The 24,871-nt window shown below is 37.4% G+C and overlaps 1 protein-coding gene across 1 annotated transcript in view; it reads right to left on the bottom strand.

Moving 5' to 3' along the window:
• Nucleotides 1-24,871, bottom strand: part of TMEFF1 (transmembrane protein with EGF like and two follistatin like domains 1) — a 138,854-nt gene that overhangs the window by 9,472 nt on the left and 104,511 nt on the right. The window contains exons 7-9 of the mRNA XM_007498056.3: nucleotides 19,181-19,246; nucleotides 12,245-12,368; nucleotides 3,908-4,066 (exon numbers count right to left, since the gene is read on the bottom strand). Coding sequence (XP_007498118.1) covers nucleotides 3,908-4,066; nucleotides 12,245-12,368; nucleotides 19,181-19,246 — 349 coding nt within the window. The remainder of the gene's footprint in view (nucleotides 1-3,907; nucleotides 4,067-12,244; nucleotides 12,369-19,180; nucleotides 19,247-24,871) is intronic.

Raw genomic sequence — 24,871 nt, 5'->3', positions numbered from 1 at the left:
CTTGTTCTGACACTATGTTCCAGTTTATAATCCACTACCTTATTTTACACATACTTGTCTAGACTGAGGGTCCCTGCCCCTTCTAAGGAGTACAGAGATTCCAATTTGCTCCTTCGTTACTACTTTGCTTATGGTTGAAGTTATTAGGAGTTTGCCTTGTAGATAAGAGAGAACTTTATTTCTATCTCATTTTATTTATTTATTGAGGCACCATTGAATGTAGAAATAGTTCTAGACTTGGAATTAGAAGACCTGAGTATCAACACTACCTCTGCCACTAAAGAGCCTCAGGTTTTTCCTCTGTACCTGTCCTGCCCACTTTATAGTGTTGTGGGAATCAGATGAGAGGAATGGAATCCTAGGAATGTCAGAGCCAAGAAAGAAGCTTATAGGTTATTGATTCAGTTTGTTTGTTTGTTTCTTTCTTCCTTCCTTCCTTCCTTCCTTCCTTCCTTCCTTCCTTCCTTCCTTCCTTCCTTCCTTCCTTCCTTCCTTCCTTCCTTTCCTCCCTTCCTTCCTTTCTCTTTCTTTCCTCTTTTCCTCTTTCTTCATTCTTTCTCTCTTTTCTCCAAAGAAAAGGTAACAAAAGCTTTGAGAGGGGGTGAACTGACTTATCATGGTCATGGATTAAAACTGAGGTCCTGAGATTTCCAGGCCAGTGTTCCTCCCTCCACAAGTTGCCTTCTATCATGAAGGTTCTCTGTGAACTATAGCAAGTTATACAAATGCACTACATGAGAACGATGAGGGTAGCAATGATGATTAATGTCCTATAACAATGTTTAGATTGAAGGTTCACAACCTTTTTTCAGTTCTATAGCCCTTGGCTGTCAGTAAACCTTCCATTATCTTCTATTTGATATGAAAGGAAATAAATTCTATAGATTATCATGCATGTATGCTCAGTCTGGAGTCAGGAAAACCTGAGTTAAAATCCAACTTAAAACACTGTATGACCCTGAGAAAATCTCTTACCCTCAGTTTCCTCGATTGTAAAATGGGGATAAAAATAGTGCAAGACCTCACAGTTATTTTGAGGTTTAAGTGAGATAGTATTTTTATAGGGCACTTAGCAGTGTCGGGCACATAGTAGGAGCTATACAAATGCTTATTCCCTTCCCTCACTTTCCTGTACCCCCTGGCCAATATGAGGGGGGGAAAACAATTCTAGAGTTTACCATGTGTATACACATAAGAAATAAACCAAAGGAATTAATCCCAATAGAATGGGGGGGGGGCACACAGTATAAACTAAATATTCTCTGTATTCCTTTCCTGGAAATATGTATACTCCAGGTAGAGAACTACTGGTTTAGATGACAGAAACATTCCACTTTAGTTAGTGTAGGCAATGACGTCTTAATTTTAAAAGACCATGCAGCTCTGCCATAACAGGGCAGTAAAACATTTTTATTTTAACCATTTTTTGATGGAAATACTTTTCAGTCTTTATCAAAAAAAGGCAAGGACTGACTTTAGCCTCTTTTTGTACTCTTAGCTCTTAGAGCTTAGCATAGCACCTTGCACAAAGTAGGAACTTAATCATGTTTCTTTATAGGTTGAAATAAAAAAAGAAGACTGAAGCGTTTGATTGTCCTCATGAAGTCAGGGTAAATGCACAGGAAGAGTTGGGGAGTGACCAACCTTATTGAAAACCTGCCACCATTTACCTGGCCTTCCAATTCTGTTGGCTGCATTCTATTAATGGAGTCAGGAGGTATTTAACAAATGAAATGAAGCCAAAAATAGTAAGGGGAAAGTGAGGGAGGAAGGAAAGAAATTCACTGTTGGAAAAAGCTAGAACCAGCCTAAATTGGATTCATTTCGACTCTTTTCAGGTGTGGAAACCGACACTTTTCCATTATCCCGAGTAGAACTCCCTGCTCACCTTCAAACGACCTCTGGTCCAAAATAAGAACCTAGAGGCCAAACTGACTATGCCATTAATACCAAATATTTTTGTTTAGCCACATATGACAGAGGTGGTGCAGTGGACAGAGTGCTGAGCCTGGGGCAAGTTTTCCTAAGTTCAAATCCAGCCCCAAATGCTTCCTAGCTGTGTGACCCTGGGCAAGTCACTTAATCCCCATTACCTAGCCCTTACCACTTGACCCAATATACAGTATTGGTTCTAAGATAGAAGATAAGAGTTTAAAAAATAATAATAATCTGGAGAAGGAAATGGCAAACCACTGTAGTATCTTTACCAAGAAAACCCCAAAATCGGGTCGTGAAAATTTGGACACAACTAATCAACTTAAATATAACAATTTTTAGGAAGTTTTTCCTGGTATTGAATTCAAATCTGCATCTCTGTAACTTCTATCAAGCCCTGCCTTCTGGGATCAAGCAAAATAGCCCTTCAAATATTTGAAGACAGACCTCAGGTACCCGTTAAAATTTCTCCCCAGTTCTTCAACCGATCTTCTCATGACTTGACCAGGATTCTTCTTGGTCTCCTTCCCCTGAGCATATTCTGAATTTTTCATGTCCTTTCTAAAGTCATAATAATTATAACAATAGCAGTAATAGCTAGCTCTCACCCTCAATAGTTTAGAGAAAGATGGTGACCTTAGAATAGGGTGCCATCTTTTATTGCTGAAGAAAGTAGTAGCCTTACAGAATTTTCTTTAGCTCTTTGTAAGTGAATAGTATGATATACTCTAAGATTAGCTCTGTCTTTTTTTAGGTTTGTAAAGCACTTTACAAATATTCTCATAACAGTATATGCAGGAATAGAAATATTATCAGCAAAACAAAGTCCCAAGATAACCCCAAGGGGCTGTCCAAAGCCAAAGAAAGTACTGTTGGAATCTGAGTGCAGATCAAAGCATGCATCTTTCACTTTATTTCCTTCATGAGTTTTTCATTGCATACATGATATGTGTCTTCTGTGATGACATGTGGAATACAGAAATGTTCATTGCATGAAAGCACTGGTATAACCTACAACAGATCACTTACAGTACTAAGGAGGAGAGGGGAGGAAGGGAAGGAGAGAATCTGGATCACAAGATGTCAAAAAACAATTGTCAAAAACTGTTTCTACATGGAATTGAAAAAAAAAAAGAAAGCAAAAAAAATCTTTCTGATTTTATCCTTACAACAACTCGAGGAAGTATGTGCTATTATTAGCCCCATTTCGTCAATGAGGAAACTGAGGCAGACATAATCTTAAAGCATATGATATTAATATCATCATAATAAATATTCATTTAGGAAGAGCTAAAAAAATTTTTTTGTAAGGCTACTATTCTCCCTGCATATGTAGTGCATTCTTCTATCCTCTCCTAAAGTCCCCACCTTTCTCTAAACCAATGAAGGTGAGAGCTTTAGTCTGCAGGACAGAAACATCAATATTCCTGGGAATAAATTCTTGTCTCTATTTAAATGGGACCATGTAAGGAGAAGGTAGATAGAGTATTGTTGACTTTGAAATCAGGAAGATCTAAGGTCTACCCTCAGATGCTCACTACCGTGGGCAAGTCACTTAATCTCTTTCAGCCTCAGTTTCCTCTTCTATTACATGAGATGATTGGACTCAACAGCCTCCAGGATCTGTCCCAGCTCTAATTCTATGAGCCTACTCATAGTACAAACTTAGGGAACCTGTCCTGGGATTGCTATATACATCCTCATGGAAAGATGTGTATATGAACCTGACCTGACCTGAAGTTCTCGTTATTCAAGAACCTCAGATTCAATTCAAGCCTTGCCTGCATTTCCTCGGTTTGGCTGACCCTCTTGGCCAGATTCCATGGCGTGCATAAGGCAAGGCGTGAAGAGGCTTAACAAGTGAAGGAAAAAAAGGAGGGAAGAAGGAAGGAAAATTGTGTCCCCTCTGCCCCCAGCAGTCCTGAAGCCCCCATCCTCAGGGCAAGTGAATGCTTCTTATATCATGACCTACCTTGTTATGCACATGACAATTGCAACAATAATGGCAATCTGGACAGCTCCAATGATGGCTGCGATTAGAACATGGGTGAGTTTTTGTCTACTTGGAACCACGTAGAGAATACTAAAGTCTGTCTTTTCACAGTGCTGGCCAGTATAACCAGATTCACACCTGCAAGGGGAAAAAGGAGTTTTTAAGAGGTACAAAATTAATATTTTAATATTTAATGTTCTCAATAATAATTATTAAAATAATTAGTAAGTAATCATTACAATAATAATTGAATTAATAACCCCCCCTTTTATGGTCCCATTCTATAGTACTTTGAGTTTTGGGGGGAAATTAAGCATAAAATCAAAGCAGTGAAATTGTAAGAGAGAGACATAATAAGCATCAAGATGGTAGAAAGTCTCTAAATTAGGGGTGTCAGACTCTGCCTATAGGCCATAGGCAGCCTGCAACACCCCTAGGTACCCCTCCTCAACCAGATGAAACTGTAATTAGTAAATATTTAACAAAATAAATAAAAATATAAGAAAACAAAGATAATAACACATTGTAAAATTAAGTAATTATGTGACCTGCTGGGATCTTACCTATGCACAAATGATCCCCATTTCTATTTGAGTTTGTAACCACACACTGGGGAAGCTAGGTGGTTCAGTGGATAGAAAGTCAGGCCTTAGAGATGGGAGGTCCTGGGTTCAAATTTGGCCTTTGCCACTTCCTAGCTGTCATTTAACCCCAATTACCTAGCCATTACTGTTCTTCTGCCTTGGAAGTGATATTTAGTATCAATTCTAAGACAGAAGGTATGAGTTTTTAAAAAAAGAAACTATTGTATTAAATTATAGAAATGAAATCAATCTAATTAGGACAAAATGAGGCAAATTATTTAAAGGGATGATTTTTTAAAATTTTGCCTAATTTTAATTCTCAGGTAATCAAAAAATAGCAAACATATTTCATAAGAGTATAACAATGGATGGCAAAGCAGTATCTATAGAGCATTTAATTATTAATTTGTGTATTTTTTTTCAGTTGGAGAGAAAGAGACGTATAAATTAAGTAGCTTCTTAGTGTTAATGAAGAAAATGGCCTAACTAGAAAAGTAGCAGGAAAAACCATAAAAGCATTTACTTGAGATTTAAAAGCACCAGAATATAGACTATAGGAGCATATGAGGGCAGAACAAAATAAGGAAAAGGCATTTAAATTTAGAACACAATTTTTAAAAAAAGAGAGAAATAGAAGAAATTTGAGAATTGGGTGAAAACATTAATGTGATAAGGGGAAATCCTGAAAAATCAACCAAAATATGTTAGAGTAAAAATTATGGGTCCATTGGAATTTTAGATACATATATCCCTTACTTCATAAAAACTCATTTTTTTTTAAACCCTTACCTTCCATCTTGGAATCAATACTGGATATTGGTTCCAAGGCAGAAAAGTGGTATGGGCTAGGCAATGGGGGTTAAGTGACTTGCCCAGGGTCACACAGCTAGGAAGTATCTGAGGCCAGATTTGAAGCCAGGACCTCCTGTCTCTAGGACTGGCTCTCAATCCACTGAGCCACCCAACTGCCCCCTTGTAAAAACTCATTTTAAAGACTTGCTAACTTGAAGAATTGAACAAGGGGGCATCCAGGAGGCAGAATTCACCCAGAAAAATAGGATGTAGACTATGGAATCATGAGATAAAAATGGAGCCACCAGCAGCAGTCCTGGAATAACTCTGTAGCTGAAGCCTTCATGTCTTAATTCCTTCGCTATGGTATCTGCTCTTATTCCCTAGATTTCCTTTGTTATATACCAAGACCCAGGCCTCTGGGCTTCTTGTAGCCAGATCTCTAGGCATTAAGTGACCTCTGGAAAGATCCCACCTTTGTCCGAGGGGCCAGCACTTCCCTGTCCTCTACTCTAACCCCATGGAGGGAATATTCCAGGATTCCAGGATCTAAATCTACCTCTACTACTTTCTAGGTTGCATCCTTAGCTGGAGGGGCCATGAGACCTCTGAACAAATCGTGATCTACCCTGTCATTCTGCTCTGAGGCAATCCTCCTCTTTTTCCTGGAAATAGCCATGAAACATGTGCAGTTCTGTGACCACCTGCATGGTGCCATGTGGTTGCCTTCCCACAAGATTAATTACTGAACTGAAGACTAATTAATCTTTTCCTAATCAGTTTTCTTGCCCTGCAGAAAACCTCTCTTCACTGTTTCTGCCATTGTGTTTTACCTTGCCAGCACCTTTCCAAACAGGACCTTTCCTTTCTGTGGAAGGGAGGGACTGACCAACCAAGGTCCACTCCTTAGAGCGGGCTTGGATTTGCTCTCCGAGGAGGTTAGCCAACTATTCCCTGGAGGGGACCAATTCAGTGTGTAGAAGCTGGCTGAGTTTAATCCCAGCCATGAGGAACTGGGGGATTTTAGGGGGTCAGAATGCTGAGTGGTGACGAGGAGTCTTCCTACCGGCCAAAGATCCAGAAGAACTAAAGATGCGGGAGGTAGAACTGTGTTATCACACCAAAAGAGTCATGTGTCTCCTTTTACCCTTTTGTACTTTCCTTGTTGGCAATGAAGGAGATAAGAACAGCTATGTGCTTGAAGTCAAGGGGTCCTTGTTTACTTAATTTTTTATTTTTAAGCAGAGACTAATTGAGCACTAGATTGCTGGACAGCTCAGTTGGATAGAGTGCCTGGTCTGAAGTCAGGAAGACCTAAGTTCCAATCTGTCCTCAGACACTTCCTAGCTGTGTGACCTGGGCAAGTCACTTCACCCAGTTGCCTCAGTTTCTCTAACTGTAAAATGAGCCAGAGAAGGAAATGGCAAAGCACTCCAGTATCTTTGTCAAGAAAACCCAAATAGATCTACTTGTACAAAAATATTTAGAGCAGTTCTTTTTGTAGTGATAAAGTATTGGAAATTGAGGGGATGTCTATCAATGGGGGAATGGCTGAACAAGTTGTGGTAGATGATTGTGATGAAACACTACTGTGTTATGAGCAGGATGATTTCAGAAAAAAGATGGAAAGATCCACAGGAACTGATGCAGAGCAAAGTAAGCAGAAGCAAGAGAACATTGCATATAGTAACAGCAATATTGTACAAGGATCATCTGTGAAAACTTGTCTACTCTTAGCAATGCAATGATCTGGGATAATCTTGCTATTCACCACCAGAGAAAGAACGATTGGCATGAATATGGATCAAAGTATACTATGACTAAAGTCACATCAGTGTATTTATAGTTTTATTTGGGAGTTCAAGTAGTACAACAATGACCAATAGGGAAGCGTGTTTTGCATAGTATAAAAATAAAAAAGATTTTTTAAGAAAAGAATAAAAAAAAACACCAAATGGGATCACAAAGAGTCAGACTGAACCACAACAAAAATGACCCCTAGTTGAAGGTGTTGATTTCTGTTCAGGTCTAGGTCAAACAAAGTGACCTCAGAAATCCCTTTCAACTCTGAGATTTGAAGAAACCCTTCACCATAATCTCAAGAAGAGGGCACTTCTACAAACATGACATTGATCTGCAATTTTCTCTATGCTCTCCTGAAAGGGTTTGACTTTGAAGAGAATTGCAGAAATATCAAGAATCACATCCATAATGATGTAGAAAAATTTGCAAGTCCTAAAATGTACTTGCAGAGTAGATCACCTTTCTCAGGAAATTCGTTATTTAAGAACGTTTTGTTTTCTTGTTGTGTCTGGCCATGCCACTCTCAGGGTCAACAAATTCCAGTAGGGCTCTCGATTATCCCCAAGATCAAATATGAAATCCTCTGGTGTTCAACCCTCCTTTTCCCCTCCTGCTCTTCTAGTTTTCTTACATGTTACCTCCCATTACATACTTTCCAGTCTAGTAACACACCAGCCTTCTGGTTGTTCCATGAATAAGACACTCCATTTCCAACAGGGCATTTTCTGTAGGTGTGTCCCATAATTACAATTCGCTCCCTTCTCATCTCCATTTTTTGGCTTCCCTGGCTTTTTTTTTTTTAGTCCAATATAAAATTGTATCTTCTACAGGAAGCTTTTCCGAATCCCTCTTAATTCTAGTGACTTCTCTCTGTTAATTACATAGTATATATATATATGGATAGATAGTTTGTACATAGTTACTTGAATGTTTTCCCACTCATCAGGCTGTGAATTCCTTGAGGACAGGGACTATCTTTTGCCTTTCTCTATCTCTAGAACTTGGCAGTTCTGTTTTTGAGTCATTTTTCAGTGGGGTCTGACTCTCTGTGACCACATTTTGGGTTTTATCTTTTTTTTGGCAAAGATAGTGAAATGATTTGCAATTTCCTGCAATAGCTGGCACATAGTAGGTATTTCATAAATATTTATTGACTGACTGGATATAGCACCCAACACAACAGCTTACGCAAAGATGTTCAGTAAAACATTGAATGGGTGAATAAATGGTCCACAGGTTGATTTAATGAGGGTACAGAGTAGGGCAGGGGAAAAACTGAGTCCACTCGTTCTGCTTCCTCAGGGTTAAGTTTTAACAATCATCTATCAATGACCCAGATTGACTGGCCAGACTGACCCAAGCAGGAGGAGAGGAGTGAAGTTGATAAAATAAAGCCAGGGCAACTAATGAGTCCATGAGTACAGACTCTGACACCAAAAGAATTCTATGAAACCTTTATGCTTAATGAGCTTATAAATGGTAGATTCAAAAGGTACCTGGAATCTGAATGACCTTAAACTGATGTATCTGAAAAAAGGTCCAGCTTCCTTTGCTCTTAGAAAAATAGAACCAACCTTTAATTGCTGTTATTACTTATACCTAGTATGCAGTTCTGGACAATTTTCCTGGAACTTTCATCCAGTCAGTCAATAAAAACATTTTTAAGCCAGACACTATGCCAAACTCTTGGAGATATAAAATACAAGCAAAAAGTAACTTCAACCCTCAGGGAGATCACAATCTAATGGGGGAAACAAAAAAACAAAAATGTACAAACAAGCTCTTTTTGTCATTTTAGTCGTGTCTGACTCTTCACAACTCCATTTGGGGTTTTATTGGTAGAGATGCTAGAATGGTTTGCCATTTCCTTCTCCAGTTCATTTTACAGATGAGGAAACTGAGGCAAACAGGGTTAGGTGATTTGACCCGGGTCACATAGCTGGTTAAGTGTCTGAGGTCATATTTGAACCCATGAAGATTAATCTTCCTCTGAACCTTTGGGTCCAGAACTCTAACTGCTGTGTTACCTCATTACCCTAGCTGGATTACTATCTATGTAAAAGAATTCTACAATCCTGGTATGCAGAGTAAGTCACTTAACTTGCCTGGCTCAGTTTGTTCGTCCATAAAATGGGGATAATAATAGCACCTACCTTCCAGGGTTGTTGTGAGGATAAAATTAGGTGATATTTGTAAAGTGCTTTGTAAACCCTAAAGAGCTATGTAAAAGCTACAGAAATTATGGTGTGTTTTCTTCTCCTAACTGTTTTCAGATCTGGGATCATTCTGGAAGACCTGAATTCAAATTTGACCTTGGACACTAACTGTGTGATCCAAGGCAAGTTGTTTAAACTATGCCTCAATTTTCCCAACTGTAAAACAAATAATTGTAATACCCTCCCCACTAGGTTGTTATAAGAATCAATATAAAGTACTGTAACATAGGGTTTGATGCACTTGTAGCATAATAAATAACTGTTTCCTTCTCCTATTTTTTCTTTCTTTCCTTCCTTCTTTCTTGTTTCTTTCCTTCTTTCCTTCCTTCCTTCCTTCCTTTCTCTTTCTTTCTTTCTTTCTTTCTTTCTTTCTTTCTTTCTTTCTTTCTTTCTTTCTTTCTTTCCTTCCTTCCTTCCTTCCTTCCTTCCTTCCTTCCTTCCTTCCTTCCTTCCTTCCTTCCTTCTTTCTTTCTTTCTTTCTTTCTTTCTTTCTTTCTTTCTTTCTTTCTTTCTTTCTTTCTTTCTTTCTTTCTTTCTTTCTTTCTTTCTTTCTTTCTTTCTTTCTTTCTTTCTTTCTTTCTTTCTTTCTTTCTCTCTCTCTCTTTCTTCCTTTCCTTTCCTTTCCTTTCCTTTCTTTTCCTTTCCTTTCTTTTCCTTCCTTCCATCTTAGAATCAATATTCTGATGACTCTGAAGACCTGTTAGGAGCTTGCATTTGCCTCAGGTCACCATTAAAGCAAAGGTCTTGTGCCAGGTAATAGGAAATTTCGATTGATGGACAGATAAAAGGCTTTATTCTAAATTAAACTCCTAGTGGATCAATAGCTACCAGCATGCAAATGGATGGTCATTAGCCCCCTATCTGGTGGGCTGACTTGCAGATAAGAAAAATGATGATACCACTGCTTACATAATTAAAACAACTCCTTGGCAGGGGTTTATAGAGCAGTGTTATCATAAAGGAAAGAAGAAAGATGCCAGTCATAGAGCCCTTGATATGAAGGTAAGAGATTGGGGGTGGGGAAGCTATGGCTTCATCTAATTCATCTAATTGGTCAGTCATATGATATCCTAGAGTAAATGCTGTAAAGCTAATGGAAAGAACACTAGATATTTATTGGGGTAGGAGTAAGGGGAGAAAAGGAGTACTACTTAGATAATTTAGAGCAACCAGCCTTTGAGAGGTTGATGCTATTTACTCACTTCATTCATGTCCAATTCTTTGTGACCCTATTTGGGATGTTCTTTGCAGAGACACTGGAATGACTTCTTATTTCCTTCTCCATCTCATTTTACAGATGGGGAAACTGAGACAAAGAGGGAAAAGTGACTTTCCCAGGGTCACACAATTAGGACATGTCTAAGATCAGATTTGAAATTAGGAAAATAAAGTCTTTCTGATTCCAAGCCTAGTGCTCTATTCCCTTTGCCACCCAGGTGCTGGAAGAGAAGTTGATGATAGACATTTTAATCTTAAATTTCCACTGATCTTTGAATTAAGGGTAAAAGAAAGTAGGCAAGTATAGACAACGGAAGACAAGAACGGGGAAGGAAAAATAAGCTAATACTGACAATTCATTTACCTGCTATTTCCCTAGAACTTTGGAAATTTTTTGGTTCCTGTATTTTTAATCTATAGAAACAACAGTTTTTATCTTAGTGGGAAAGCTTATTAAAGCATTTAGATTTATCATGTTAGCTAAGCAACTAAGATTTGCATTTCAACTTGTGTTTTTCAAAGTCTGATTAATAACTACTTTCTAATTTCCCATTACTTTTAGCACTATCTATAGCTTCATACATTTAAAATCAAACTTTATTTTTGAAATGTCTCTAATTTCTCATAGTTTTATACAATTTATACCTTTTCCCTACTTTTGTGAAGTTTTAAAGGAAGTTTATATTTTTTCCCTCTAGTCTTATTTTGCTTAGAAGTCATAAAGATTAACCTAATCTGTATATTTAAGAAGGTTCTTTCAAAATGTGGTGATATAAAGTGGTTGATTTCTTTGTTGACTAGATGGAAATGTTTGCGTTAAATAAGAAATGCTCACTCTATCCTGGTCAATCCAGCATTTTTTAAACTGTACTTCTAAAAAACATGCAATTGAGAACTCATTCATACCAAATAATATAATGAGCACACCTCGAAGAGAATTCCTAGGATATGTGAGAGCAAGTCATCCCTGCTCTGAGTAGTCTAGATGGTTGATGGCTGTAGACAATTCCTAGTGTAAAGGGGTAAAATGGAAATGTTATTGTTGTGTTGTTTCAGTTGTGTCTGACTCTTTGTGACCCCTTTTGGGGATTCTTGGCAAAGATACTGGAATGGTTTGCCATTTCTCTCTCCAACTTTTCTTACAGATACAGAACTGAAGCAAATAAGGTTAGGTGATGTGCCCAGGGTCACACAACTAGCAAGAGATGGAGGAAAGATTTAAATCTTCCTTTATCCTCTCCTTGGCCTTGGGTAGGTAGGATCGGGAGAGAGGAGATTTGAATCTTTCCCCCTCCATCTCTTTTTACCCTCATTCCTGTTTCTTTCTTTTGAAATCCCTATTTGTCACTTTTTCTTCTCTTTCTTTCTTAATACTATCCATACTCCTTAGTTAGCCATAATAGAACTGAAGTATATAATTATATTTTAGATTTACTGAATAATGCTTTGTTTTCTCTTCTTTGTAATTTTACATTCTTCCAATATAGCCATTCTATATTGTTATTATAGTTATGTTTGAAGATAAAAACCAATCTTTTAGTGCTGCATGCTTATTTTTATAGGTAACTTATCCAAATATTAGTCTTTTATTCATATATAATACATAATTGACTTTCTTGTTTGAATAAGTGGCCTTTGTTAGAAAAAAACACTTATGTAAAATCTTGCCTTCGACTGTACTATTTGTTTCTTTACTGACTTACCGGCAAGAAGCCTTTTGAGTAGAATAAACGAATTCACATTTTCCATGTATGCAGTAACCATTGAAGTTTTCAGGACAAGGTATGTGGTTTCCAATATAAATATCTTCTCTTTGATCACTGGCATCTGAAAGAACCACACAAACACATTCACCAAATGTCAAAATGCAAATAGGAAAAAAATCATTAGTTCCCCCAAAACAGAAACAAGTAACAAAGAACGAAGTAGTTGGGTAGCTTTGGGTTCAAATCATTTTGAACACTGTACAACATGGGACTATTATAAGCTACTATTGTTTGAAAACAAAGTGCCAAATTCCTCAACCAAAGAAATAATCCAAAGTTTTAGATTAGAAGGTATACCTCTGCAATTGATAGATGGAACCAAAAGGTAAAGGCTTTTGAGCAAACTGTCTAATTCTAATCTTTCATTTGTCCCCATTTTCTACATTCAGTTATTAAGGCTAAAAAATGGATATGAAGTAAATTAGTATTTCTTAATCTATAAAATGGACATTAAAGTCAAAGCTTTATTTTATCAAGGCAAAGTGTTATTTGTGCCTTTTGTTTTAGGTCAGTCATTGACCGATCATTTGCTCCTCCTGCTTACTCCAGCCCCTATCAAAAGCTTCCTTGGGATAAAGAAAAAATGGTTAAGCCAAACCAACAGACATAATGATGAGGTCCGGTAGCATGTGTCACATTCTGTACCCATAGTCCCCCACCTTTCTTTCAAGAGGGGGGAGCTATATTTCATTATCAATTTTATGGAACTAAGAATAGTCATTACAATTAATCAGACTTTGGGTACCTTTTAGAATTCTTTTCATTTACATTTTTCTGTCCTTTATGGATATTGTTCTTCTGGTTCTGTTCATATCATTCTGCTTTAAATTGCACAAGACTTTCCATGTTTCTCTATATTCCTCAGAGGTGTCATTTCTAAAAGTGCCATCATGAGCAGATAAAGTGGCTAAAGTCCAGAACCAGGAGACAGGAAGACTCATCTTCCTAAGTTCAAATTTGGCCTTGGGCACTACCTAGTTCGTGACCCTGGGAAAAGTCACTTAACCTTGCTTGCCTCAGTTTCCTCACTTACAAAATGAGCTGTAGATAAGAATGGCAAAGCACTCCAGTATCTTTGCCAAGAAAACCCCAAATAAGGTCGTGAAGAATTAGAAAAGACTGAAAAAACTGAATAACAAAATGACAGTGGAAAGAATGATGCTTTTCAAATTTGAGGATTGGGATTCAAAATCTGCTTCAGATATTGTAACAGAGAGCAAGACATTTCAACTCTCCAGCACTTAGTTTCTTCAAATATCAAATAAGGAGGTTGGAGTCAATGACCTGAGGTTTCCTCCAACTACAGATCAATGATTCTATATACCATATTTTGTTCAGTCATTTCCCAATCAATGTATACCCATTTTGTTTCCAGTGTTTTGTTGCCACAAAATGTACTGCTGTGAATATTTTAGCATATATGGCGCCATTCACTTTTCTCTTTGACCTCTTGGTATACATGCCCAGTAGTGGGGAATCCTTAGATCAATAAGGACTTTTCCTATGACTTCTAACTTGATAATATAAATGAAAAATCAAAACAAAAATAAGCTTTCTTTTTCCCTTAAATCCTTCCCTCGACTTGATTCGTTTCTCCTGGACCTTTTTTGATACTTCTTCATCTCTCCTCTGGCCATCTGCCAAATCCTGCTGTTGCTTAGATGACATTATGAATTGCCATCTGGCCTTTCCCAAGCACCACTGCCAAATCCTTTCATCAGGACTTGTCCACTGTACACCTGGATGTCCTGTAGCCTTTTTTCATCTGATTCTCTTTTCCCTCCTATCCATCCGGTATACACACAGCTGCTACAATCATGTTCCATTCATGCTGTTTTACTTACGGCAGCATGGGCAATGATCATTTTTCTCATCAGCAAGGCAGTCTAGATGTCAGCTATCATCAATTGGGATGAGGGTAGCTACTGATCAACCGCTTGTTTCTTGGCTGGTGAAAATGAGACTCTTCTTTGAACTTTGAAGTAGCTTCAATATGCTTCTTGCTTGGCTTTTGATTCCTCTTTCAAATAGCACCAGATCACCAGGTGACAGGACATGGGAGCCTGATTACCTCTATTTGTTAATAGGGGGTCAACTGCTGTTGGCCACAAATCCCAGGTATTTCAGACTGTTGTGAATCAATATGTTATTTTTTGAGACCCAGAATTTCAGAGCTGGCAGATATCTTAGAGATCAGCTTATCCAATCCCTTCCTTTTTCATATGAATGAACTATGGCCCCTAAAAATTTATCAGAATTTGGTCAGATCAAATAGTCGATACTTGATGCCAGATAACATGATATTTAGGTGGATTCAGGCAAGAGTGAATAACTGAATTTAGAGTGTGATTAATGAACTGATATCACTATGAAGTTAAATCTGCAGGGATCTGCTGCAGGGCTCTGTCCTTGGTCATCATCAAGCCAACATTTTTATAAATGATTTGGATAAAGACATAAATAGCATGATTAGCAAATCTAATGAGCACACAAAGGTAGGAAATATTGCTAATGTCTTGGACGAAATTAAGCTCTAGTGAGGTCTTGAAAAGCTAGAAGAGTGAACTAAATCTAATAAGATAAAGTTGAACAGAGCTCAAACCACCCAATCTACTTTGAGGAAGCACTTTACTATTAGAAAATCCTTCCGCAGGCTGAGTAAAAATCTGTTTTCTTGTACTTTCTATACATGAGTCCTAATTCTGAGCTGAAAAGACACATTGAGTGAGTCCATTTAACTTCTCTGCCCCTCAGTTTTCTTATTTGTAAAATAAGGGGGTTGAATTAGATGGCTCAAAAGGTCCCTTCCAGCTTCACATCTACTTATATTGTTTCCTTTTTTTTTTAACCCTTACCTTCCGTCTTGGAGTCAATACTTTGTCTCGGTAAGTGGCTAGGCAATGGGGGTCAAGTGACTTGCCCAGGATCACACAGCTGGGAAGTATCTGAGGCCAGATTTGAACTCAGGACCTCCCATCTCTAGGACTGGCTCTCAATCCACTGAGCCACCCAGCTGCCCTCTTATACTGTTTCTTTTGAATAAACTATGCCCATGATAATTGTCTACCCCAAATGGCTAAACAAGTTATGGCATATGAAATGTGATGGAATATTATCATGCTCTAGAAAATTATGAAGAGGGTGGTATCACATAAACCTAGAAAGACTTGTATGTACTGATACCGGATGAAATGAACAGAGCAGAGAGAACAATCTACACAATAACAATGATAGGGTAAAGTCAAATAACTTTGAAAGAATGAGAAACTCTGACCATTGTAATAAGGATTCCAGGGAACTGAGGATGAAACATGCTCTACCTGAAAAAGGTAAAGGACTTAGACTGGAGAGTGAGACATTTATTGTTAGACATGGGCAAGGCAGAATTTTATTTTGTGTGACTATCCGTGTTTATAATAGGCATTTTGTTTTCTTTCATTCTTAATTGAGGGAAAAGGTTTGGGAAAGTAGGAAATAATATATAAAATAAAATATATAATGATATATGTTGATATATGTACATGTGCACATATATGTATGACATATGTAAATGCACACACATATATACACTCAAACATATGTGTGTATATGTTGTTCAGTCGTGTCCAACTCTTGATTATCCCATTTGAGATTTTCTTGGCAAAGATACTAGAATGATTTGCTATTTCCTTTCTTCACCTCATTTTCCAGATGAGGAACTAAGGCAAACAAGGTTAAATGATTTGCTTGGGATTTCACACTTAGAAAGGTCTGAGGCCAGATTTGAACTCATGAAGAAGAGTCTTCCTGACTCCAGTGCCAGCACTCTTTCCACTGCACCATCTAACTGCCCACAAATATCCCAGATTTGTCACCTGAAAGTGTGATACTATAGATATGGTCCAAGCAGAGCAGAGCACACCAGGATTATCATCTCCTTATTCCTGAACGTTGTATATCTCAGCGTAGCCCAAGTATGCATTGACTTACTCCATTAAGACCTCCAGATCTTTTCTGGAGAAACTAGTATCTAACCATGTCTCTTCTATCTTGCATTTACGAAGTCAATTTCTTGAAACTGAGGGTAAAACATTACATCTATCTCTATCAAATTTCGCCTAATTAAATCCACCCTAATTTACCAGACTGTCAATACTCAGGATACTTGAGGCATTGAAGAAATATTTGTTGACGGAATGAACAAGTAACCAGGGACACTTGTCTTCCTCCACGAATATATCCCCATAATTTGTGGCACATGCTCTGACGGATCACTGTTTGTGGATTTCTGGTCTAGCTGTGAAGTGTGTATTTCAAAGAAATGTGATGTGTTCATTTCAAAGAAATTGGCAGTGAGATAAACTTCAAATGTTCTAGCTATTCTCTGTACTGTGCTTAGTGAAGAACAGGAAGAAAGTGGCTCTGTTTGAGCAAACACTCTGAAGGGAGTCTGAACCTGAAGCAGAGGAGTAAATAATGACACACTGCTCATGGCAGCAGCCATCTTGGATCTCAGAACAATCTTTGCTGGTAAGAAAAAAAGAAGTTGAAGAAAGCAGATGACCACCCAGTCTTTTTTAGCAAACAAAAGCAGCATAAAGTCATAGATAATGTTGGATATGAAGTCAGATTTAGAAAATCTGGAGTCAGAAAAAGGAAAGTCTAAATTCACAGCCTGATTCCGATACTTGATAACTACGTGATCATGAATATATTATTTTACCCCTCACAGACTCAGATTCCTTATCTTTAAAATGGGGGTAATAGGGCAACTGGGTAGCTCAGTGGTTTGAGAGCCAGGTCTAGAGACGGAAGATCCTAGGTTCAAATCTGACCTCAGACACTTCCCAGCTGTGTGACCCTGAGCAAGTCACTTAACCCCCATTGCCTAGCCCTTACTGCTCTTCTGCCTTGGAGCCAATACACAGTATTGACTCCAAGATGGAATGTAAGGGTTTTAAAAAAAGGGAATCCTCTATAATTATGAGTGTAATCCTCAATAATATTTTAGAATGTAAATGAATTCATATTTTTTATATATGTAAAGGAATCTTAAGACAGTATTGACTCCAAGATGGAAGGAAAGGGTTTAAAAATAAATAAATAAAAATAAAATAAAATGGGGGTAATAGCCTCAGTAATAACTCCTCCACAGGAATGTTCTAAGGCTCAGATGGGATATTATACATAAAAAACTATGTAATTGTCATTTTTATTCACCATTACAAGTATCTTCAAACATACTAAGTATGTGACTATCCAAAAGAATAATAGCACAATATAATGCTTTAAAGTTTACAAAGCACTTTAAAATATTATCTCTTTCTTTCCTTACAACAACCCTGAGAGGAAGGTGCTATTATTATTGCCTTTTGCAAATCAGGAACTTCAGACAGGCATAGGTTAAGTGACATGCCCAGGGCCACACAGCTAGTAAATTCTCATAAATTAAGCCATCTATTAAATATTATAAGAAGATCATAGCATTTAGAGCTGGAAGGGACTTTAGAGATCCCCTTGCCCAACTCTGTATTTTATAAAAGTGTCTTCCTGAGTTCATACCGGTGGTAAATAACCAAAACCCAAATAGAAAAGCAGTCTTATTTGATGTTTATCCACATTGTCTTTTGTTGCTATTTAATTTCTCATGGGTGAAATTAATGAGATTTTAATGAGACTGTAAATCCCTCCAAACTATAAATCACTGCTTAATCTGCTTTTGCTTTGTTTTAAATATATATATATATATCAAATGAGATATTTATAAAGTATGTGGCACTTTTATAAAATTTATAATGTGATTGGCACATAGTAGGTGTTTAATGTTTATCCTGTTCCCTTCTCTTTTCCTTTGAATTCCCTAATAGCTCCAAGTATTCAAATAATTGTCCTTTGTTGAGATTCTCTTCTAACATTTCTCACCTAAAATGCCTTGTCTGCAAAAGGGCAAGATGTAAATATGAACATGGATAAACTTTATATACTTTTTTATAACCACTGTATGTGATTCTTCATGTTTATACTTGGAAACCTTGAGGGAAGAGCTGTGCTAAGTATGAAGATTTTCTAGTATCTCAGAAGATCCAGAGGTTTTGAAGTTTAATTTTGTCAAGTAACATAAGTCAAATCAGAATTATTTTTCTGCCTGTTTCTATGCAATCAATATACTAAATGGTTTTAAATATGGCCTTCACGTTGGCTACTAAGGCCAGGCTTTCTTCTTATAGAGAAAAATAGGAAAGATCTGTTAAATCTCTTTGGAAGATGAAAAAAGGAAGGCCCGTGTTATTATCTTCATGAGTTTTTTATTATATGTATGATATGTGTCTTCTGTCACAATTTAAGCAATGGAAATATATATTTCTTGAAAGCAGTGGTATAACTTATATTAGACTACAGACAACCTTGGACGGGAAGAAAGGAGAGAGGGAGAAAATCCAATTCCTAAAATGTTGGAAAATAATGGTAAAAAATTATTTCTAATGCAACTGAAGAGAAAGAGACAGACAGACAGACAAACAGAGACAGAGAGAGAGACAGAAACAGAGACAGAGGGAGAGACAGAGACAGAGGGAGAAGGAGAGAGGGGAAGAAAAGGCTATTTCTAGTTAAAGGTTGTACTGGAGTACATAAACAAAGGGAATTGATTTTTTAGCATCTCCCCAGGGCTAATTAGCCATGCGAAGGCTCCCTATTGTTGGAGAAGGTCGGGGAGTAGGAAGGCTCTAAACTGTAAAATTAGACAGATGCCCTAAGAAGCAGACTGAAGATAGTGCTGTGACAGAAGGTGTCAGAAAGCAAAAATTGGTCTAGTGATGCCAGGAAAGAGAGCAAACCAAGGAAGCCACAACTAGTGTCTTATGTTTCAATAAATGAAAAACAGTGTGAAGGTACCTTTCACATCTGGTCGATATTGTAATCCATCATCCTTCTTTCCCAACAAACTAGTATCATCTGTGTCTGTAAGATAAAATAATTTTTAAAAATTAGTGTTTTAAAGATTTTTCAAATCATTTTTTCAAATCAACATTTGAGGAAAGACAAAATGAAAGCTTTTGCTTTGATGGCCAGTTTCCAATTATTTTCAGGGATATCATCTTTTTCTCATTTCCTACCTCCTTCCTTACTCCTCCCCCCATTGCCATTTTCTATTTCTTTGCCCATTCAAACTAATGGAAGTAGTAGCTCTGCTACTTCTATAGCTCAGTGCATTTTAAGTATATGTTTAATTTAAATTACTTTTGGTTGAGCCAAACCAAATTAAAGGATTTTAACAATGGAAACAAACCCAGAAGCCAACTAGTTAAATCTATACATGAATTGTGATAATAATAACAATAATAAAGTGGCTGTAGTCAGTAAGTCAACAAGCATTTATTGAGCACTTACTCTATGCCAGGCACAGTGATAAGCTCTTGGGATACAAAGAAAGACAAAAAAAAAAGTCCCTGCCTTCAAGGAGTGTAGATTCTTATCAGAGAGACAGCATGTAATTAAATAGCTATATATAAGAAATATCAGAGTAAGGTGTTATGAAAGGGGAAGATGTTAGCAGTTGGTGGAACCAAGAAACGTCACCTGTAGAAGGTGGTCCTTGAGGTGAGCCTTTAAGGAAGGCAAGGAAACAAAGAGGTAAGAAAGCAGAGCATTCATTCCAGACATGGGAGACAGCCAGTGCAAAGGCATGGAGATGGAGTGTCATATTAAAAAAATTGCAAAGAAGAGGCAGCTAGGTGGTTCAGTGGATAGAGCATCAGACCTGGAAATGGGAAGTCATGGGTTCAAACCTGGTCACAGACACTTCCCACTTGGGTGACTTTACTCCAATTCAGCAAGTATATTACCATTTTACAGATGGGGAAAATAAGGCTCAGAAAAGTGAGTTGCCCAGGCTGCCAGAGCTAATAAGGGTCCATGATGAGAAATGAATCAAGATCTTCTTAACTCTTAAGTCTACTATTCAGCAGGAATCTCTTCTATGATATCCCTATGAAAAGGTCATCAGATTCCACCTGAAAACCTCCTGTCTCTAGAGGCAGCCCACTCTCCTTCTGGACAGGTCTAATCATTAGGAAGTTATTTTTATTGCACTGAGGCTAAATTTGCTTCTCTGAAACTCTTACTCCAATTTCCTCCACTCTATGGAACAAGTCTAATTCCTTTTCTGTAAGACAACTTCTGAGTCTTCTTTCTCCAGGATAAACATTCTCTCTTCATTTAATTAATCCTCATATGGCATGATCTCTAGACCCATAATCATCTTGGATATCTTCAATAAGCATTTATTAGCCTTTTGCCATATGCCAGGGATTTTATATGTGCTGGAGATACTAAGAAAGGTAAATAGTTCCTGCCTTCAAGGAGCTTACTCTCTACCTTATCATTCAATGATTGACCAGCAAACTTATAATATATACTGGAGACTATAGGCACAGGGAATACAAATATAAAAGACAGACATGATATTTGTCCTTAAAGATAGTATACATACTTATAGTATAGGAGGAAGGAGGGAGGAATGTAGAAGGTTCATAGATAAGTATAGGATGTATGAAAAATCAATACACAGTGACTGGGTAGTAGCATTTTATCAAAGATCACTGACAATAGATTATGCACAGATTCCAGTTATTGCAGGATCCTGAAATAACGTCTAAAGTTATTTTCTGAGGTTCTGAACTTCCTTCAGCTCCCAGACTATGATTTTATGATTTAAACCCTAGTGACTTGATTTCATGGAGGCCTGCTAGATGCTCTCTTATTACTTATCAACAATTTAAATGTCTGAATGGCCATTTTGATTCAATCTTCTAAGTCATTCTTTTAGAAAAACAACAAAGTAAGAATCGTTTTTGATCACTGTCCATTATTATCATTCTTTCTATCCTAAGCAGCAGTCCCAGCCTTTCCTTGATCCCAATATAGTGAAACAAAAATCTTATGTGTTGTTTTTTAGCATTCATAACCCATCTGAGCTCATTCTGAGCCTCAGCACTGATGACACTATTCTGTCAGGACAGGGTCCTGCCACTCTTTTCTCATCATCTTCTATTATCATCTCTTACTTTCATTTCCTAAATATTCATCCTTTAAAAATCCAAGTTGATCAATAGATGCAAATCCATATCTCCTAAATTGCACCCTTTTCTTCTGCATCAGAATTGTTTGGGATTATATTTCCAGAATGTCATTCTTGAGGGCTTCTCATCTATTTTGGCTCATATTCTCTTGTTCATTGTTAAGCCATTGGTTCTTATCTATTCTTTCTATGAACTCTTCTAAATGTGGTATTTTTTATTATAAAGATATTTTATTTTAGGAAAGGGCCAGAGCCAAGATGGTAGCTTAGTAGTGGTGAAAGCTGAAACCACTCTGAGAATCCTCTTAAAAATATTTCATTTTACGTAATGGACTTCTTTACTAGCAGCAATGCAACAACCCAGACAATTCTGAGGGACTTGTAAGAAAAAACACTATCCACATCCAAAGAAAGAACTATGGGAGCATAAATGCAGAAGAAAAACATATGACTGACCACATGGTTTGATGGGGATATATTTGGGAATTTCGGCTTTAAATGATCACTATCGCAAATATGAATAATATGGAAATGGGTTTTGAACATGATACATAGTAGAATTGCTCATCAGCACCAGGAGGGGGAGGGAGGAGAGGAGGGAAAGAACATGAATCATGTAACCATGGAAAAATATTCTAAATAAATAAATGAAAATTTAAAAATATATTTAATTTTACCAATTACATATAATAACAAATTTCCACATAAGTTTTCTGAAATTATAGGTTCTAAATTGTCTTTCTCCTTTCCCTCCCCTCTCCCAGAGTTGGCAAGCAACTCAATCAGGGTTATATTATACATGTATTATCATATAAAACATATTTCCACTAAATATGGTCTTTTAAAAAAACCCTTACCTTCTGTTTTAGAATCAATATTAAGTATTGGCTCCAAGGCAAAAGAGTGGTAAGGGCTGGGCAACTGGGGTTTACATGCCTTGTCTAGGGTCACACAGCTAGGAATTGTTTGAGGCCACATTTGAACCCATGCCTGCCTCTCATCTCGAGGCTTGGCACTCAATACACTGAGTCACCCAGATGCCTCTAAATATGATCATTTAAAATCTAGAGAAATTTTTGGGCTATGCCTGGTTTTTCTCTTCTCTATCACAAACTATTAAGGTAGAATGGTCATTTTTCCTAAGGCTCTCATTGTGTCGACTTCACCTACCAGTTCCCCCTTACTGACAAGAATCAGATCTACAATAAGGTTTCTCCTTACTGATTCCTGTATCACTTGATGAACTAAATTTTCATTAAGCCAAATTTTGAATTTGCCATCAGTTATTCTGCTTTTGACAGAGAACTTTGAAAAATGCCCAGATGAGAAATCTTTCATCATCTCCCGTCATTATTACATACTTTCACCTTGCCCTCCTCGTCTAGTGCCTCCTTCTGGCCAGGTAGGTGGTAATGCACTGCCATGACAATGTCACTTTTGTCTCTCCTTCTATTCATCTTTTCCAAATGCTTCCTCCCTCTAGCTTCTAGGTTTCTGCACATAGATTTATCATCTTAACATATAAAGCTGGATCACTGACTCTCTTGTTTATTTTGCAACTCTTTTAAAAAGCATACAATATAAGGTGAGATCAAAATCTCTCTGTTTTATCTACATATAAAAGGGTCAAGAATGTGTGAACCTTGTATCTTGTTTTCTTTCACTTCTTCATCTACCTGGAAGAAACACTGTTCAAAAACTGGGAAGCTCAACCTTAGAGTTGATTGGTTAGTTATTAGGCAAATAACTTACCTGGTTTATAGTCTAACCTTCAGAGATTAAAATTGGAAGTATATGGAATGCTAGCCCTCAGCTGGCTTCCTTGCCTATGAAGTCCTCTATCCCAGTGATCAGGAAATGTAATCCAATATGATTGGGGATGTAGACTCTAAATGATCATTCTAGTGCAAATATTAATAATATGGAAATAGGTCTTGATCAATGATACATGTAAAAGCCATTGGAATTGTTTGTTGGCTATGGGAGGAGGAGGGGAGGGAAAGAACATGAAAACCAAGGGAAATTTTTCTAAATTAATAATTCATTCATTAAATACAATTAAAAAAATAAAATAAATTTCATGTAAAAAAAGTAATCCAAAGAAAATGTTTCAGTCTAAAGGTATCATTTAATTAAGATGGCCCTGATATTTGTTCCAAAGAGCTTTGAACTTGACGCTGAGAATCTTTTGCTAGGAAAATGAGCAACGAAGTCTCTGATCTTTAAGCTGGTCCCAACAAACAGTTTCAACCTCTTTCTACAAGAGCTATAGCAAGGGAGAAAAGCTGTGAGTAAAGCTAAAAGATCATGGTAGTGCCTTCTCTTCTCTTGAGGAAGAGATAACACAAACCAAAGATTTCAGCTAAGCCATGATAGAAAAGCAGCCAAGCTTCATCCAGCAGAGCAATGCCCACCTGAATAGAATCCATTTGAGCAGCATTAGGTGGAGACTGAGACCAGAAGGCCCAGTGGGTACAGCATAAGGATATTAGAAGGCATCAGTGGCCCTCCAATGTCAGAGGTTGATGTTGCCCCTAGGATCACAGAATCATGAATTTAGAGCTGGAAGGGGCCTTTGAGTACTTGATTTTTTTAAAAATCCTTTTTCTTTCTTTTTTTATTTTAGGTACAAGTTGTAAATGATGGAGTCAGGATTTGAACCCAGGACCTCTGATCCCAAATCCAGTACATTTCCCACTGTATTACCCTCTTGGTATTCACATGGCATGATCTCAAGACCTTTCACCATCCTGGCTGCCCTTTTCTATATACTCTCCTGATTGTTGGTATCTTCTTAAAATGTGCCCCCCAAGTCTAAAAACAGTAGCCTAGATATAGAAACTAGGCTATTAGATCTGAGGAATCAGATAATCTGGGCTTATCTGGCACTGTGCTGTGCACATAATAGCCCTCAATAAGTATTTGTTCAATTGAATTAAGGTCACAAAAATTCTAGATCTTAAAGATGATCTAAGTTATTCCCTTTATTTTACAAATGAAGAAACAGAGGCACAGAGAACTGAAATGACTTGCTATAGTCACATAGATTATAATTCATCTGAGATTTGAACCCAGGTCCTCTGAAATATATATTACTTTTAATTTTTTCATGCCACTATTTCCATAAATTTATACATGTATATTTTACACATATTGTTGTTCAGTCATGCCTGACTCTCATGACCCCATGTAGGATTTTCTTGGCAGAGATACTGGAGTGGGTTGCCATTTCCTTCTCCTGCTCATTTAAATAGATGAGGAAACTGAGGCCAACAGCCTGAAGTGACTTGCTCAGGTTTCTTGATTCTAAATCTAGTGCTCTATCCACTGTGCCACTTACCTGTGTGTGTGTATATATATATATATACATACTGTACATCTCTCTCTGTCTCTCTCTCTATGTCTCTCTCTGTCTCTCTCTCCCTCCCTCTCTCTCTCTGCCTCTCTCTCTCTCTCTCTCTCTTTCTCTCTCTCTCTCTGCCTCTCTCTCTCTCTCTCTCTCTCTC

Source organism: Monodelphis domestica, chromosome 7 (assembly GCF_027887165.1).
Source record: "Monodelphis domestica isolate mMonDom1 chromosome 7, mMonDom1.pri, whole genome shotgun sequence".
Lineage (NCBI taxonomy): Eukaryota > Metazoa > Chordata > Mammalia > Didelphimorphia > Didelphidae > Monodelphis > Monodelphis domestica.
This window is presented reverse-complemented; position numbering and strand designations above follow the sequence as displayed.